At 35.5% G+C, this 17782-nt stretch overlaps 1 protein-coding gene across 4 annotated transcripts in view; it reads right to left on the bottom strand.

Annotated features, from left to right (window-relative positions):
* The window catches only part of KIAA0586 (KIAA0586 ortholog), a 73503-nt gene extending 55725 nt beyond the window's left edge, over positions 1-17778 (bottom strand). For 2 of the 4 annotated variants that reach the window (XM_032236008.1, XM_032236001.1), the window contains exons 1-14: positions 17596-17778; positions 15832-16073; positions 15242-15327; positions 14211-14277; positions 13309-13378; positions 12623-12785; positions 11787-12023; positions 9563-9719; positions 7920-8099; positions 5764-5875; positions 5103-5238; positions 3494-3535; positions 2608-2715; positions 1105-1313 (exon numbers count right to left, since the gene is read on the bottom strand). In XM_032236008.1, coding sequence (XP_032091899.1) covers positions 1105-1313; positions 2608-2715; positions 3494-3535; positions 5103-5238; positions 5764-5875; positions 7920-8099; positions 9563-9719; positions 11787-12023; positions 12623-12785; positions 13309-13378; positions 14211-14277; positions 15242-15327; positions 15832-16073; positions 17596-17630 — 1844 coding nt within the window. In that variant the 5' untranslated portion in view covers positions 17631-17778. The remainder of the gene's footprint in view (positions 1-1104; positions 1314-2607; positions 2716-3493; positions 3536-5102; positions 5239-5763; positions 5876-7919; positions 8100-9562; positions 9720-11786; positions 12024-12622; positions 12786-13308; positions 13379-14210; positions 14278-15241; positions 15328-15831; positions 16074-17595) is intronic. The other 2 variants (XM_032236023.1, XM_032236016.1) reach the window with 2 other exon arrangements.
* Between the last annotated feature and the right edge of the window lie 4 nt (positions 17779-17782).

A 17782-nucleotide genomic window follows, 5' to 3' on the forward strand; every position in this document is an offset into this window, starting at 1 on the left:
CATCCTCTGAAGAGGAGAATATGTAAACACAACAACAGTTAGAGTGGATGGAGGGAGGAGTAGAAGGAAAGATAGGAAGGAAAGGAGAAAGGAGAGGAATAGGAGAAAGGGAAAGGCAGAGGAAGAATGGGAGGGAATGTAAGAGTAGGAAAGAGGGGAGGAATGGGAAGAAGAGGGGAAGGGTAAAGGGGAGGAAGGGGAAGGAGAGAAGGGAAAGGAGAGGAGGAAGGAAGGAGAGAAGAGGGGTAGAAAGGAGGGAGGGAAGGAGGGAGGGAAGCAAGGAGGGAAGGAAGGAGGGAAGGAAGGAGAGGAGAGAAGGAAGGAGGGAAGGAAGGAGGGAAGGAAGGAGAGAAGGAAGGGGGAAAGGAAGGAGAGAAGGAGAAAAGAAAGGAGGGAAGGAAGGAGGGAAGGAGAAAAGAAAGGAGGGAAGGAAGGAGGGAAGGAGAGAAGGAGGGAGGGAAGGAAGGGGAGTAGGAGAGAAGAAACGAGGGAAGGAAAGAGGGAGGGAGGGAAGAAGAAGTAGGACCGTTGTAAGATAAGATGGATCTTCAAGTATATTGTCAACAGTAGGGAAAAATTGTTATAAATACATATTATATATTTTTTTTTAAAGGCATAGAAAACAATTGCCTGCTTCTCACTTATCTCCCTTTTATTTATTTTAACCTTTTAGTTAAAAACAATCTTGGATTTAATATCATGCCTTCTTGGATCTCAGGAGCTTTAATCTCACTGATCTATTATGGAAATCCACAAAATAAAAGGTTTCTTTATGTGACAAACTTATCTTCAGAAATTCAGGGATGCAAAGGCTTTACACTTTTCACCTTTAGATCAAAATGTTTCTAAACATTTTCCTAGGCATAGATAAAGAGTTGGTTGAGTAGCTCTTTTAATTCATGTTTATAGTATGACTTGAATTTTTGGGGGTTAATTTTACTATACAAGTGGTGTGTGATTTTATATTTGTCCACAATCCTCAACCTCCCTTACAAAGGATGGAAACAAAATTCATATTAGCCCATTTTAAATGATTGTAATTCTGAAGGGGGAAAATATATTCCTAGAACAAAGAAAATGCAAACTCAAAATACAGAACTCTACCGATCTGCTGTCAACTCATCTATGAAGGCATGCAAAGCATCAGCATCCTTGGCACGAATAATGGCTTCCAGGTTTTCTTCAAGAAGCCTTTTATTCTTGCGCACTGTTCTTAGGATTTTTTCAGCATCTCTCAGTATAGATTTGGATGCCTTGTTTGACTGAACAATTGATGCTTTGGAAAGTTGCTGAAGTTCGAGAAGATTTCTTTCCTGAAATCCAAATAAATTTTAAAATGTCACTAAAATCTAACAATGCAAGGCATGTTGAATTTTATCTATAAACGCTCCCTACAAATTAAGTTGGTAAATCAGCTGCGGCTGCAGTTTCTTCTATGCTTTTAGAATCTGCTCCGAAGAATTGGCAGATTTTGTAGCATACCTAAGAAAAGAAGCACACCTGCAAGCACAGAGTACTTATACAATATCACTTCCCTTTTTTTATGCAAGAAGTTCAATTTTTAATTATCAGAGAAGGACTTACTTTTTGGGGGGAATATGAAAAAAGCAGAAGAAATAATAATAATTACAATAAAATAATTCTTATATGCAGTTTGAAAAGAACTAAATATTATTTTAATTCTTCATTTTAATGTTTACAACTTGCAATATATTGCTTGATATTGAAATGTAATACAGTCAGTAGGAACAGCAAAGTGCAATAAAAATCTAAACATTTTTAAAAGGCTAAGCTAAGTGCCTTGTATAATAGAGAAGTATATTTTTGTATTGAAAACTAAACTACTGGTTGATGCTAGCCTGCTCAGTGAGTAGAGGACACTCTTAGCCGAGGTCTATAAGCAAGAGGGCCTTCTCTCTATTGCCATATAATACTGCATCCCTCTTCTTTCAGTGAATTCATAATAAGAGCTTCTTTTGATACTAGCACAAAAGTAAACTGAGAGAAGCATCCAAGAAGATTGCCAATAGAAACCTCCTGGAATATAGAGCAGTTATAAAATTAATAACACTATTTTTATTACATGACAAATTCTCTAGGGATATAAAAACATATATAAATATTCCTGAAGAATTTGAACAGAAGTACACTAACCTATAAGAAACAACAGAAGTCCATTACTATATGTTCTACTCAGTGATGGGTTCTGGATCCCGTTGCAACCTAGCACGGCCATGTGCAGAAGCACTGAAGGCTTTAAAGGACAGGTAAGGAGCTCGGGCAGGCGGATGGGCCACCCAGAGCACTGTACCGCAACGGTACCTGGTACTCCGGGCAGGCTCCAGTATGCCCATACCAGGGCATACTGCCTGCAACCCACCACTGGTTCTACTTAAAATTAAATTTTGTTTGAGTTCCATGGGCTTGCAAAGAATTACTGAATCAATACCATCTAACTTAAAGATAAGGCATCTTCAAAAATGTAGGAAAGTCGGGGACTTATGCCTGCATCTCACCCCAAACAGCAGCGTGGCTACCAGATGAACTTTAGGGATCCACAGCCAGGGTCCGTAATTGAGCCCATTACCTGGTTGCTCCCTGTCATACCTCAGTTTGTGGTGGCATCTTGAGAAGGACCTCTGATGAGGGGACAGGTTGATGAGAAGAGACGTGGTCCTTCCTTTGCTCAACTTCTTTTGGGTATGAGGTTGTTGTCTGCAGTTTAAGAGAAAAGGTAACTGATGCCTCTGAACAGATATTTTAATGAAGAAAACAATGAAGGCTATCGACAGAAGACGATGCTAAAAGAAAACCAGTTTCAAATCCTTCTAGAGTATCAGTTCTCTTATGATACAGAGAAGTAGCATGTGGGTAAATTTGAAGCGGAAGAACTACACATTGTCTTAATTACATAGGTTGGATATTAGACTAACAATAGTTTGATGTGTTGATATTTGCTTTGCTACTGTATCTGGCCTGTCAGCCTTTCACTGGTTGAAAGGAGCAAAATTCTGATGTATCTAAGAAGCAATTCATACTTGGCAGATACAAGTGAAATATTTGAAATCCAGTCCCAGTTATAAATTTCTACATAACCTACCAATATAGTGAATTTCAGCAGTTTCATGTTCTTAAATCTTTTAAAAATGAAAACACAAAAACCTTGCTAGATAAAATTAGAGGCCTATCTAGCCCACCATTCTGTTCCTAAAGTAGATAACCAAATCCAGTGGAAAGTCAATCAGTGAACCTGAGAGCAATAGAACTTTCACAGGAAGTAAACTGAGTGACATATCTAATGCTTTTTATATAGGAAATAATATACAGCCATCATGACTAATAATTTAATTGCAGGAATAAAAAATTCAAGCACATGATAATACTATGCTGCAATTACTGTATTGCATTTTAGTGCATTTAAATGAGGCAGCAGGAGCGCCTTCAAATCAAAACCCATTGAATATATGGTATAAGAAATAAACTGAAACAGAACCTTCACAAAATTGTTCATGTCTGATTTCCAGTCCTTTGCATCCTGTAAAGTATAAAAAATGCATTATAGAAAGGTCTTTGCACAGATATACTACAGTTCTGCACCACAATGGAAGACAATTATTTATACGATTTATAATCCTCTGAAAACTGTGTAACATTCTTTCACTGAGGGGTTATATCTGTTTATTTAAGATACTTCTAAACCGCTCTTTATTCTCTTGGATGCTAAGTCTAACTAACATGCTCAACTTCTAAACAGGTTTTTAAACTACTCAGAAGCTGTATCTAGTCTAAAATGCAATAATGAGCACATTATGCTCAGATAGCACTATTTCACAAGCTGCACTGGTTGCCATTCGGCTTCAGAGTCCTATTTAAGATACTGCATGTCATCCAAGATGCCCTTCATGGCACAGGCCCTGCCTATTTGTGGAACCACTTGCTTTTAATAACCTCTAGCTGCCCAATAAGATCTGATAGGGTTAGCTTACTCCAGCTCATTCACTCAAAGCAGGGTTATCTGGGAGGAATCAGAAACAGTTCTTCTCTGCTGCTATGCCTGCCCTGTGGACTAGTTTTTCCTCCAAGATCTAGATGACCCAGGCTCTCTAAGGACCTGGTTTTCTCACCAAGCCTGGGTCAGGAGGTTTTGTGAGCCTATTTTTGTTTCTGGTTGCCTGAATTGCCTCTGGTTCAATATGTATTAATATAGTCCATTTTTTATTATTATTTTTTTGCTTTTAATTGCATACACTGCCCTAAGTCACTTGTTTAGTGGATATAAGGTGAATAAAGACAAAATTAAGCGGTGGGGGGGGGGATCCATGATGGCTATATCCATTGCAGAAAGTTAAAACTGAACTATATTGTGGTTACTACAATGTGTGACCCAGTTAGTAATGTCTAAGTACATATAGAGCAGTCCTAGCTATGTTTTCAAACATGTCTGATTCTTGGACAAGTACCTGCAGTTTTCTTGGTACCTCCTCTCTCATCATCCCTTTATGAATTATGGAGAGTTTCTCTTTTCTTATAGAGAGTTCTCTTTTTTCATAATGCAAAGTACCATCCTCAGGTAGTTTACAACTCCAATAGTGCATAACTAAATGTCTATAGATGTCTAAATGTGCCTTTTCAAGAGGCAACTGGACTTTTCTTGGTTTTCTTTGAAGATGTTTTACCTCTTATTCAAAAAGCTTCTTCAGCTCAGAGAAGAATGAGAATGTGATGAGAAGCAAAATGTTAGATGAGAAGCTAAACGTCTTCAAAGAAAACAAGAAAGTCTGAAGTCTCTTGAAAAAGCACCTTTGGGACACCTCCAATAATTTCAGCATGGCTAATGGGGGCGAAAGCTTACCAAAGCTGAAGTTTACCAACATCTGTAAAAGTTCTCTTTCTTTTTGTAAATAAATACAGATCAAAATTGTTCAAGGTCTTCACTATAACCATTTCTTACAAAATAGCATTTGTGTGTAAGTTTGTGTGCTTACGAGGAAGATTAAAGATGTTTATGAAGCAGTATTTTAAATCACAATAAATATCTGTGCATGCCAAGATTCTTTACCTATTAATTATTCCAATAATATACAACATACAAGCATTTTTACCTGCAGGATATCATGCATTTCCTTTTTTAATTGCCCAAGATCATGAAGCACATCATCTGCTTTTTTCACAGTTTTCCCAATGGAATCAAGATCTTCATTTGCGCTTTTAAATACAGAGAATGCTGTCTGAGGTATGCTGGATAAAAATATTTTTTTCAAATTGTCATTAATCCTTACTGAGATTCCAAATATTTTTATCTTCTGAGATTTTCTAAATCAGTCACATTTAACCAACTAACCTCCGGATACTTTGCTCTTTCAAAAGTTACAAGGCTACATACTATAATACCATCCCATACAGATGACAGTATATGAAGTTTACCTTGTTTGGTATACATAAACTCAAATAGCTACACGTATTTCTCCTCCAGTTAAAAAAGTTGTGAAATTTCCCTAATATGTAAACGTAACACTTAAATCATCGTAATACTGCTTATCCATCAAGTAAAATACAATTTATGTTTAATGTTGAAGAGTTTTCCCACAATCAGATTTTTTTCAATCACATTTAAAAGCTAATGACTTAAAGTAAATAGAGATGTGTTTCTCCACCTCAGCAACTTAAGCCTTAAAACCGCCTGGGGAATTCCAGGGGCTGAAGTCCACACATCTTAAAGCTAGCTACTGAGGTTGAGGAACACTGAACTAGAGAAATACTTACTGCTCACTCCCTAAATGCCATGACACTGCCCGGTTAGTTACTTCTGAGGATGTGCTTGGATTTAATGTAGTTTCATGTGCTTTCAGGATTTGCTCTAGAAGTTTCCCTCCACCTAGTGGAGGGAAAAAACACAACCATATATTGCAATATATTTAAATAAGATTCAGAGGTTGGGTGGGGGAGGGTGACACAGATTATGCATTTTCAGTAAGGAGTACTTATTATTTTCTGAGAGAATTAGCATTTCCTGTTTTAGAATCTTCTCTTGACAGGCGCTTTCAGTTTTAGAATTGATATCTTGGCATGCATTTTAATCAAAATAAGCATATTTCACTGTATTTCCTCTGTAAAAAAGCATGCTATAATTTAATATGATGCTCAAAAAAACCTTCTAGCCAATACATAGTAATTTGAAAAAATATTACGTGTCAAATTGCAAATTAAGAGTTTATGTAATAATCACCATGTATAAATATAGAACAGAGCATAAAATGCACTGGATATGAATTAATTGGAATTCATGGAATTTAAACAGTGCACATTATTCATTTTCTAAACAATTACAAAGAAGAAAGCTCAGGAAAGACATCTCTATGTAGTTCTCATTGTGTAAGTAAACCTAGTAAAAAGAGCTTCAATAGCACAGTCTTGTCACTTGGAAACACTGTTTTAATACCACACATAAGAGGTTCCTAACACTGACATATTAAAAGTTAAGGTAATTTAAAGATCAAAGACACAACTGAAAATACTTGAAAATGCTTGTTCAATAGGTCAAGCTAAAAGTTGTAACTTTAGTAATTATAGGGTTTTCATCATAATTAACTATTGTGGCAGATCAGCTACAATATTTCTTTTAATACAAGGAGGAGTGGTGAATTGAAATAGTAAAGAGAAGGAAGGAACAGTTAAGAATACAATTAGGAGATGTGCAGTATTTACACAATAAACAGAAGAATAATCTGAGAACTTTACATAGGATATGAGGGTGTCTAGATTTGAGGATTATGTAAGAAGTAAAAGCAGGGTGTTCTGAGAAACATAAATAATGATTGACAAAAAGAAGGAACAGTCGAAGAAATCCTAGATGCAATGAAAATGAAACAAGCAATACATAGCAGTGTTAATTGAATATTTTGGTATACAAAGAAAATAGACTGAACTGGAAAAGGGAATTTTGGCTAATTAAAAGTGTTGTAGAAGAAAAAAAGGGGGTTGCTGGACTTATGAGCGCTAGTGCTTATATCCAGGGGACCCTGCAAATGTGACATAAAGAGAATGGAAAAATAATAATGAAAGATAAACAGAGGGAGAACTGGCATGCTGATAGATATGCCAGGAATAGCGCATAAAGGTTGTAAGTATCTTGTCAACGCCTTTTTCTGGATTGGATACAAATTCAGTAAAGATACATTACCAGTCATCATTTTTAAAACTGAGAAGCTGATATGCTGCTAGCTTCTAACATCATTTTCATTTAAAACAATGTATCTGAGGCCCAGATATGTTCTATGATGACAAGTGAGAGATGACTACAGCATGGGAATGTGCCACCTGCCCAGATAAAACTAGTTATAGAAAAAGGAGGGGAAAGTTGTTTTATTTGAGCAGGCAATTAGAATGCAGAAAACTGACCTGCAGAGTCAGCAGCTAATTTAATTTAGCATTCTTTCTTTTTTTAATTCTTATTTATATTGTAATATCCACCATGAGTCCAACTAAGTGGGATGGTATCAGAATAATGTAAATGGACATCGAATCCCTCTACTTCCTCATCGTTTTAAAAATAGGAAAGTTCCTTACATGACATTTTTTTGATAATGAGCACAAAATTACTCTCAAAATTGCAAATATGGCTCAGAAGATTATCTACCACTGATCTAGATGAAGAGATTGGGACGTCAAGTTTATAGAGGAGCAATATCTTTTTGCATGTACACAATTCTGTCCTTTATAAAAATGCTAGTTTCTTTAGATAGCAAAAAGACTTCATTTAAACTTTTCCCAAACCTAGAAAGTGTAAAGTGTTTTTCCTCTCAAAGGCTAGAAAAATCCAAAGGATGTTATATTATTGTTCTACAATTAGCATACTAAATGAGCAATTAACCAAATAAAAGGAAACATTACAACAGGTTATGAATCTTCCTTTTCCTTACCTAGAGTTATACCACAAGACGCATTTTCTTTCTCTCCAAAAGACAGCTCTTTCTTTGCCATTTTTTGTGAAATTTGAGCATCTTTAGATACAGGCATAGGAGCATATCTCCGTGGGGCCGGAGTTTTCAAAGGGGACTTCTGTATATGAACAGCCTGTTTTTCCAATTGCCGTGAATAAACTGGATTATAAGAATATGAATATACACATTATAAGTAACAAAAATAGAATACCTTATTTTCAAGCTGTAAGAATTATACTTTAGTCACAATTCTCTCAACTAATCAAAACATGTGTCAGATCTTTTGGAAGAGAAATCATGTTTTGATTTTAAATTAGGAATCTGGAGATAAGAAAGGGGCAAAGCTTTACAGCACAATGCTGATAGAAGGACCATTCAGCCTGAACAAGGTGATTCAAGTTTCCAATATCTGCGAACTTTCAGTAATCAGTAGAAAAGGGAAGGGAGATTATCTAGTTTCTGTCTTTCCTTGTTTTCCAGCCTTTGTCAATTTCATTTTAATTTGGAAGTTTAAGGTATGACAGGTAGAATTCATGCTGATTATTTGTTGATTCAGATATTTAACTCTGAAAGGAAACTAGAAAAGAAAGTAGGGAGAAGATATAGAACCCAGACGATGCACTGTTAAATGGAAGGGGGGTGGGGAAGAAGGGGAAAACAGAAAAGAAAATATTAAATATATAAGTATATATCTAAGAGCGAGACATAAGGGGAGGGGATATAGTTAGGATAGATTAGTGAAGGTAAGGGAATAAGAAATGATATCAAATTATATTTGGGTTTGCGGAAATACCATCCCAAGGAAACATAAACTGAAACCTGAAAGAGACACCTACAATAATAGAAAAGAGAGAGAGGAGAGAATGAAAGGAAGATGGGGGAAAGAAGAAAGAGGTAAGGAGAGGAAGATGGAGGAGAGAGGACGAAAAGGAGAGAGAGTAGGAAGGGGAAGAGGAAGAGTAGGAGAAAGGGAAGGGAAGAAGGAAAGGAGAGGAGGAAGGAAGAAAGTAGAGAAGGGAGGGAGGGAGGGAGGGAGAAAAGAAAGGGAAAATAAGGTGGTTACAACAGGAGGAAGGGATGGTAAACAAAGCAACCCAAACTGTATATTATAACCTATTAAATGAAATAATATATAAAAATTATAAATGTAAAGAAGAATAACAATTATGTGAATGTATACTTAAAATGGTATGTAAGAGAATAAAAAATAAAAAAATTTCTTTAAAAAAAGATATAATAAAAAGATATTTAAATCTGTTTCCTCTCTTCATAGAGGCTTATTTCCAGACATCACAACAATATAGGAGATCTCAAAATCAGAACCAAAAATAATGTTTGGTATCCATGAGTGAACTATCAAATAGGTAAATCCATTGCTCTGTCAAAAAAAACCGTATACAAAAATAAAGATGGCCCACTAATAGTGTTTTGGCTATTCCAAAACTGAAAGGTGGTGAGTGGACTATTGAAACAAGAGCTAGGCTTTCTTTTGTTTGTATTATGAAGCAATTCTAACTTACTTGTTTTTATGTAATTTTTAAAAAAATAAACTGATATACAACTTTGTTCTTTGTCCTAACTTTACATTAAGTTTAAATATAAATAAATCAAATATATCTCACCTTGTGCTGCCCTAGGCAGAAATAAGTCCTCCTGAGACGTAGTTTGGTTACCAAGCAGCTTCCCTGCCTTCACAGCATGTTTTGATAATTCTTTGAAAGGTGCTGCCTTAACAGTTTGGAAACCACCTGAATTCAGTGCAGAGCTAATTAACTGAGACTGTGAAGAAGAAATTTAAGGGTTCAAAAGAGAAATGTCAGTCCCAATTATGGTTGCTAAGCAAAGACAACCAGTACAGACTTCTGTAACAATGGCTCAATTTTGACTGCCTTATCTTAATTGATGACAAACTGGTATGTCATCTGAGCCTGGACTATTGGGTAGCATATGATTAAACAGGAAAGCAGTGTAGGGTATAGAAGGGATCATAAAGCAGAACCTAATACCTAGTGTAGTGTAATACTACACTAATACCTCAAGTGTTCCAACTTTATTTTCATCCCTAAAGAAAATCCTACCTACCTCCACACATTCTCTCTCCAATTGCAAGGAAGGATCCTTTTCTCTTTTTTTGTTGTATATAAGTAAACAGAAATTGGCTGTACAAAGCTGAATGCTCTCCTTTCTAACCCTACATTTTTTTTCATAGAAGAATTGGGTGATCATTGCCTTTACAAAACAATGTTCATTTTAGTCCTTCTTTAAAGTTGGAATAATCAATATTTCTTAGTTGTTGATCAGTGGTGATCAGAAGAACATAGAAAACAACACCCCCAAAACAAAAAAATGCATTGTTGAAATGTCTTGTCATGCTTTAGATAATAGTTTTAATGACCATGAACTATGCCTATACAATACACAACTGTGTCAACTGAAAGATAATTATTTCATGAATAAATGAAAAGCGTAAGTGTTTTTTTATCAGGGCAACCTGGTCTACCCAAATATGGGACCGAGCATACTGCTTCCATGTTTGCTTTTATTCATTTGTCAGTAAATATAAATTCAACACAAATTGAAAGGCATAGGTGTTTAGCCGCAGATAAAAGAAAATGAGGGGACAAAGCTTTTGAAAATACTCAAGTATATATTGATAATCTATTTAAAAAGTGATAATTAAATCAGGAAATGGCTAGTCAGCACAAGCTATCTGATAATTCCTCATATGGAAATATGATTAAATGTACAGAAAGAACAAACCATAGATATGCTGTATATTTGAAAATATACACTAGCATGCTGCCTCTCAGGCCTACTGCAGGTCACTGTTTTCATAAACATTTCTCGCTTGCTTCAGTCTACATCATCCAATTTCAGTCACAAGTCTCAATGGGATTTTGGCTTTTCCCCTTTACCAAGCCAGCATCCAAACAGATTGCTGGGATTGCCTTTCATCACAATAGAGGGAGGTATCAATAGGGTCCTGTGTCTTCTACTCTTGATTATTTTCACTAATGAGTTACATGAAAGGTTAGATGGGATGGTGCTTATCAAATCTGCAGGCCATACGAAATTTGGTAGGAGGGCTAGTACTATAACAGACACAAAATACATTCAAAATGAACTTGATAGGAATGGGGTGAATAACAGAATGGAATTTACAAACAGATGCAAAATTCTTCACTCAGGAAATGAAATGCAAAGGTATAAGATGGGGCAATGCTGGCTTGATAGGAATAACTGCAAAAAAAGTTCTTGGCACAGCAGTTGATTGTTAACCAAGTAACACATAAGCCAGCAGTGGGATGTGGTTGTAAAGAAGGCAAATACTATTTTAGGTTGCATCAACAGAAATATAATTTCGAAATACCAGGAAATAATTATTCTATTCTGTTTCCCTTTGATCAGATCCTACCTGTAGCACTGTGTCCAGTTCTACATGCGTTCAAGTGGAGGCAAGACTGCAGCCTCTCTAAGGTGCCTTCATTTGGATTACTGCACTAGGCAAGGGACTGGATTTGAGGCCTAAATGGCATTTTCATTTCTGTGATTCTATGGTGTTATATGATATAAATGTGCTACTTAATTCAATTTTTTCTTTGAACTTGGAAACGAACTGCCCTTTTCTGAACAAAAAATGTAACATTTCATGGTTAAGACAAGAATCCTATTGTTTAAATAGTTATAGGATATAAAGGTATCAATATGGTTTCTATGAAGAAGGGATGATAAATCACAATGAACCATTTCCCCATCCATGATTCTTCTGGACAACATTTATTCCCAGTGATAAAGAGAAAATAATTATAAAATAAAATAGCAGAGTTCTGTATTTTATTGTTCTACCTGGATATTCATTTGTTGTTGCTGCAAATTTTCCAGATGTTGAATTCGTTGTTCCATGAAGACATTCATCTGTTTTTCAAGTTTGCCAACCATCTGATTGCTAGAAGACTCCTCAAGCTGTTGAGCCTTCAGACTGCCTTGCTGTTCAGCCACACGCTGCAGTTGTTTATCTGTCTCTTGCAACTTAGTTAGCATTTCAGAAACAGAATTCACTTTTGCTTCCAAGTCACTCTGGACCTGAGTGAAGAAACACAGAGCTTATGAGCCTTTACATCTTAAAATCAGACTAATTATCTCAGCTTTGTAGGATACAGAACGATTAAAAGGTGCATATATACATTGGCTGGCTAGGTAAAGAATCAGCCACCTGGCTTTTAGTTTTTTAAACAATGTAGTTGTATAAAGATAATATTTATTAAAAATAATAAAATATATTAATTAAATGACTACTAAAGAAACAAATGCATGACAAATCTTTCAGCAGGAATAAAGAAAATATAACAAAGAAACTTGTGATTATAATCTTAAAAACGCTATTTATGAATTAGTAAGATTTTAAGGGGTATATTACTGTCTGAAAGGATTAAAGTAGATAATTGGATAAGTGACTTTACATCCATAAACATTAAACCATTCCCCATTAGACTTTCCTCATCTGATTCTTCCTAGAACATAGCAACAAAGTGCTTAATATTCCCACAGATTCATTACAGAGTTTGAAAAAGAAAAACATGACAACTCAGCATGCACATTTAAACACATGCTGAATCTGCTTGATGCATCCCACTTATTCTGTTTTATTTATCTACTCCAGACTGATGAAATGTATCACTCACTTTCAAAAGTGGGGCTGTGGAAGCAATAGCTGCCGCTGTTGCAGCTGCAATGGTTGTTGCTGAATCCATTTCACTCTGCATTGATTTGGAGCTGTCCTTATCTGGACATACGTTATTTAGAAGGTTTACCTTCACTGCTTTAAAAACAGGAACGTTCTGGATTCTGTATGTACAATACGGAAATGTAAGGATATGTAGTATGTTTGAGACATTTTTTTTTCTTTTTTAAAGCATATTTTCAGGAAACAAAGTTCAATAATAAAAGTAGACCGGCTGGGGTTCTCTCCCCCATTTCCTCTGCTTAAAATTTCAGGCATACTGAAGTCCTTCCTATCACCAACTAGCTAATCCTTTCAACTGGGATGCAAAGCTCAATGATATAATATGTATCAAGCTTCCTCGCTTTATAATCACCATTTAATAAGACTAAAAACATTTGCCAGATAGCTCAACATTTGTACAAATTCAAAAAGTATCAAAATTAACTTTATTTTTATATACTATTTTTAGATTCTAATATTTTATTGTACACTGCGCAGTCACTTTCTGAGGGAGATGGGTGATTTAAGAAATGTGAAAAATAAATATATTAAAAATTCAAAGATATCCTTTACCCTCTAACCTCATTTTCAATGTATCTGATTGATTAAAAATGATAACACATCATTTCATGCAATTGTCCTTACCGCTGCTTGAATGCAGCTCTTACAGCTTCCTTCTGTCCAGTGTCGTACTGGGAGATGAAGATGTCTGATGCTGTAGAGCAAAGAGAATGAACTATTTTAATCAGGAGCTAAAATATCCTTTCTTACCAAAAAGAAAAGAAGGAAAGGCTACTTCACCGCTTGCAAAGAGAAATTCAATCACAGTATATCATATATAGCTATCTCATATGGAAACATTCTATTCTTTGAATCTGGGATTTGTATTAAGGCACAACTTCCATCCTGCTTTCAAGATTGCATTTCAAAAAAATGTTTTGTTTGATTATTTTGTTATTGCACAAATATTGTACAAAGTAAGATATTAAAAATAGAGATTCAAGATACAGAATAAAATATTGCATGTTGTAAATAGCAGCATTTGATAATGCACCCTCCCTCTTTTAATATTACTACTTATTTATACTTTATTTTAAAATTTTATATTTATATTTTACAACATTTCCCAGGTGTTTTTTTTTAATATATTTGTCTCTTCTCTTCAAAAGTCATAGTCTAAATTTCTTAGCTTGCCTTGCTGCATGTTTTGTGTAAGGATGCTATTCCAAAATGAATTTGGTTGCATTTCTGTTCGTAAATATATATAACCACTGCTGTATATTCTTCCAATCTGGTCCTCAATCTTACACCATTGGCAAAGTTTCTTTATTCCAGTATTGTGTCAAATTGATTCTTTTCACAGTCAGCAAATATTTCAATAAGTTGTTTAATTCTTTAAAAAAAAGATTTATTCTCTTTTTTGATTTAGGTTCAATTTAATTCTCTACCAGAAATAAGGCAAACAAATCTCCTCCCCCCCCCCAAAAAAAAACAGGGTCAAAGGTGTAAATATATGCAGGATCATGAAATTGCAAGCAAAATATTACCTTTCTGCTTAAGTGCATCTCCTTTCCATTCTGAAGTAATCTGCACTGCAGGTTTATGTGAATATATCTCAGAAAAGGAAAACAAAATGTAAAATAAGCTTCAGAATTACATCACTACAAAGTCAATTTCTTTTAAAAGTATATATATATATATACATTTACATTTACATACACATACATACACACACACACACACACACGTACATACACAAACACACAGTATTTATATGACATAGTTTTTGTATTTCTAAAGCAGAAAGCAATCAGGCACCTTAAAAGTGTTATGTGTGTTTATGTTGTGTGTGTGTGTGTGTGTGTGTGTGTGTGTAAGAAACAAAGCAAAATAGATTTTTGACTAATCATATATTTATTTATCAAATTTATAGATTGCCCATTTCACTCACAGAGCAGGTCTGGGCAGTGTACAATTAAAATATGTCTAGTCTTTCTTAAAAAAGAAATAAATTACTTTGGTTATTGTATGCCATTACAAATTGAGAACAACAACTGCAGAATAACATTGTGAAACTGATGAAAAAGATCTCAAATTGGTGAGCCATTCCTTTAATAAAGCTCAAGTGAACATGCAACCAGAAATATAAATACTTCTTGGGATTTGGATCCTTTAGACATATACATACAAAGAAGTTTAGTGAGCTGAGTGATGCTATTAAGGCTTATAACTTATCTCCAGAGCTGAAACAAATTATAGATTTTATATATGCAAGTAAATAGCAAAAATGCTTTAGTTTATTGCATGTATCTAAACTTCAAAGGCAACAAGGAAAAGAGGAAGACAACAAGGAAAGCAAAAAATAAACAATTCACTTCTTATGGTAATATGATTGTAAATTGAGACTTATGAAGGAAGTTGGAGACAGCTATAAAGCCCAGTGATTTTGCATGACAGTTGAAATGAAGAAAGCAAATTGCCTCAGCTGAGTTAATACAGGAAATGTTATGATTTCTGAGAGGCAAAGAGGGAAAATATCAATGAATATATGAAAAGTTCAGAACACTACTAAGCCTACCTCTGAGGAAAAGCATGAAGACTGACCATCTTTTTCAGGTAATGCTAACTGTCCTGGGTCTGTGCCAGTGTGCTTGCTCACAAGACCTAGAAAATAGTATGGTTAGTACATTATCTGTATGAGAATTAATTTACGCATGGAACATTTTCTAGTATCATTCTAGCATAACTTTTATTTCGGCTATTCAAAAAGCTCACAACAAATCAAAATAACTGTAGAATAGCACTTAAACAAAAGAAAAGGAAGGAATTAGATATAGACCATATTGTCAGGACAGACTATTAATATACTGATGACAATACCAATATACAACCACAAGTTACAGAATGTCCCACATATGCTAGCAATTTAACAGAAAACGTTCCTGCAACATGTTGGAGTGAATGTTTTATAAGTCTAATAAACAAGTAGGCATTCCATTAATGTGTCATTAAATATTATCATGCAAGCTTGACTTTACTTGAGTGTTAAATTCCTACTAGTTATAACCTCAGTTAAAATGCTGCAGATATCTGTAGTATAATTTGATATTTGAAGTTTTCATACAAATAAGATGCAGACTACTAAGTTTCAGAAAGTTAAGAATATACCTGCTGCAGTGTATCCAGAAGATACTGTTCTTGATTTATGATGTACAGTTTTGTTTGCCAGCAGTACTGATGGTATATAAGCTGCATCATCATTAACTGATGCTGAACATTCTGGACGACTGAGTGGAGTCACTTCTCGAAGTTTCTTCACTGAAATCGTGATTTTTTTTCTAGCAGAAACATCAGATTTGCTGCTAGCAGGTGCTGCCCGAACACCAAGGGATTTATTTTTCATGCGAACGCTGGTGGAATAAATGAGAAAATTACTGGCAGTGAGGCTGGACAAAAAATCTTTGCCTTAACTAGTAGTGTTTTCCACTTCCTTCAATAGCTCACATCATATCCATTGGGCCTTGTTTCTGTTAAACAATTACAACACTAAATACCGGTAGATGACACAGTGTTTTAAATATAACAAGGGAGGAAAAAGGAAAGAAGTGGGACAGGTTCAACGGAAATGAACTCTGCTGCTCTATCAAAAGATAATCACCGCCATGTACTGTAACAGAAAGACATATGCAGTGTACCACTATTACAGAGTGCAAGAACAGTCCTGCTTAAATATACTCTGATTAAGGAAATCTGGAATCACCCTGGAGAGCATCCTACAGCCTTCCTTGCCTGCAAAGAAAACCCAATTTTATTAAGCCCTTCTCCCCTACATTTCTTCATCCTAAAATAAAAAATAAAGTTAACATGGTTTCAATATTTATACGCAGATGAAATAATAAAACTGTTTCTATTTCTAAATATCTTCATTTTTTCCAGAGAGATTTACAAAATGCAAGCATTTCCCACGTATGCCCTACTAACATTCCTTACAAACTCATAAACTGCAGGAAGCAGTTCATTTCCTTATTAAAGATGCTATCTAAAGATGCTATTTATGAATTCTAGACACTGAAACAATATAACAAAAACACCATTAAAAATAGCTACCATCCATCTAAATTATTCTTTAGTAGCAGATATAAGTGTCATATCAAAGCTTGAGGTAAATACATAGATGCTTGTTCCTGAGAAAAGCATTGATTCATTCACCTCAAGCTTTGCTAAGACACTTATATCGGCTACTAAAGAATAATTTCTGTAGCTGCTAGCTACAGTTCCATAAATTACATTATGGCTACAGAGGACTTTAAACCATGAATACTGTCTGGTTTTCTTTAAATTCTATGCCCAGCAGCTGCGGGCCAGTTTTGGTACAAATAAGCTGAGAAAGAAAAATCTTCCCAATCTTCCGATTTTTAGGATGAACACCCTTTGAATGATGTGAGAGTAGGAATTGATTTCCAGAGGAAAAAAATTGCAGACTACAGGAACCAGGAGCACTGCTCAGGTGACTCCCGAAGACACAGATAAACCTCCAAGTGCTCCCCCTAAAAAGATGCAAATGACCAGCTGTCTGCAAGGAATATAAATCCTTCCATTCCCCACTATCCTGCCAGAGCAGAAGAAGCTTCTTGGATTAGAAGCGAAATGTCTTCAAAGAAAAAAAAACAAGAAAGTCGAGTTGTCTCCTGAAAAAAACACCTTTGGGACTTATGACCTGGAGGACTGAAAATCAACAGTCTTCCCACTGTTCCATTACAACGTAGTAAACCGTGTACCATTACTTCCAGCTCTCCAAATTACATGAAGCCGTATGATTAAGACAAAGCTGGATATAAGACGGTGTGTTTTGCTTTTGTTCAGAAGATAAGGAAACCATAACTAACCAATAAACTACGGGGGAGGGAGGGAAAAAGATCTTCCGAGCTTTACCTCGCCATAGCTTTCAATCTCCCCTCACCTTTCATCCCCACTGGGGACCCGACTTCCCTACACTTTTCTTCCCGTCTATCAGTCTTTGTATGCTCGTCCGGCAATCAGCCATTAGAAACGCTGGTTGCCATAGTCACAACCACCACTTAACAGCCGCAGCTCCCGCCGCTTCCAAACTGACAAATGA

Source organism: Thamnophis elegans, chromosome 1 (assembly GCF_009769535.1).
Source record: "Thamnophis elegans isolate rThaEle1 chromosome 1, rThaEle1.pri, whole genome shotgun sequence".
Classification (NCBI taxonomy): domain Eukaryota; kingdom Metazoa; phylum Chordata; class Lepidosauria; order Squamata; family Colubridae; genus Thamnophis; species Thamnophis elegans.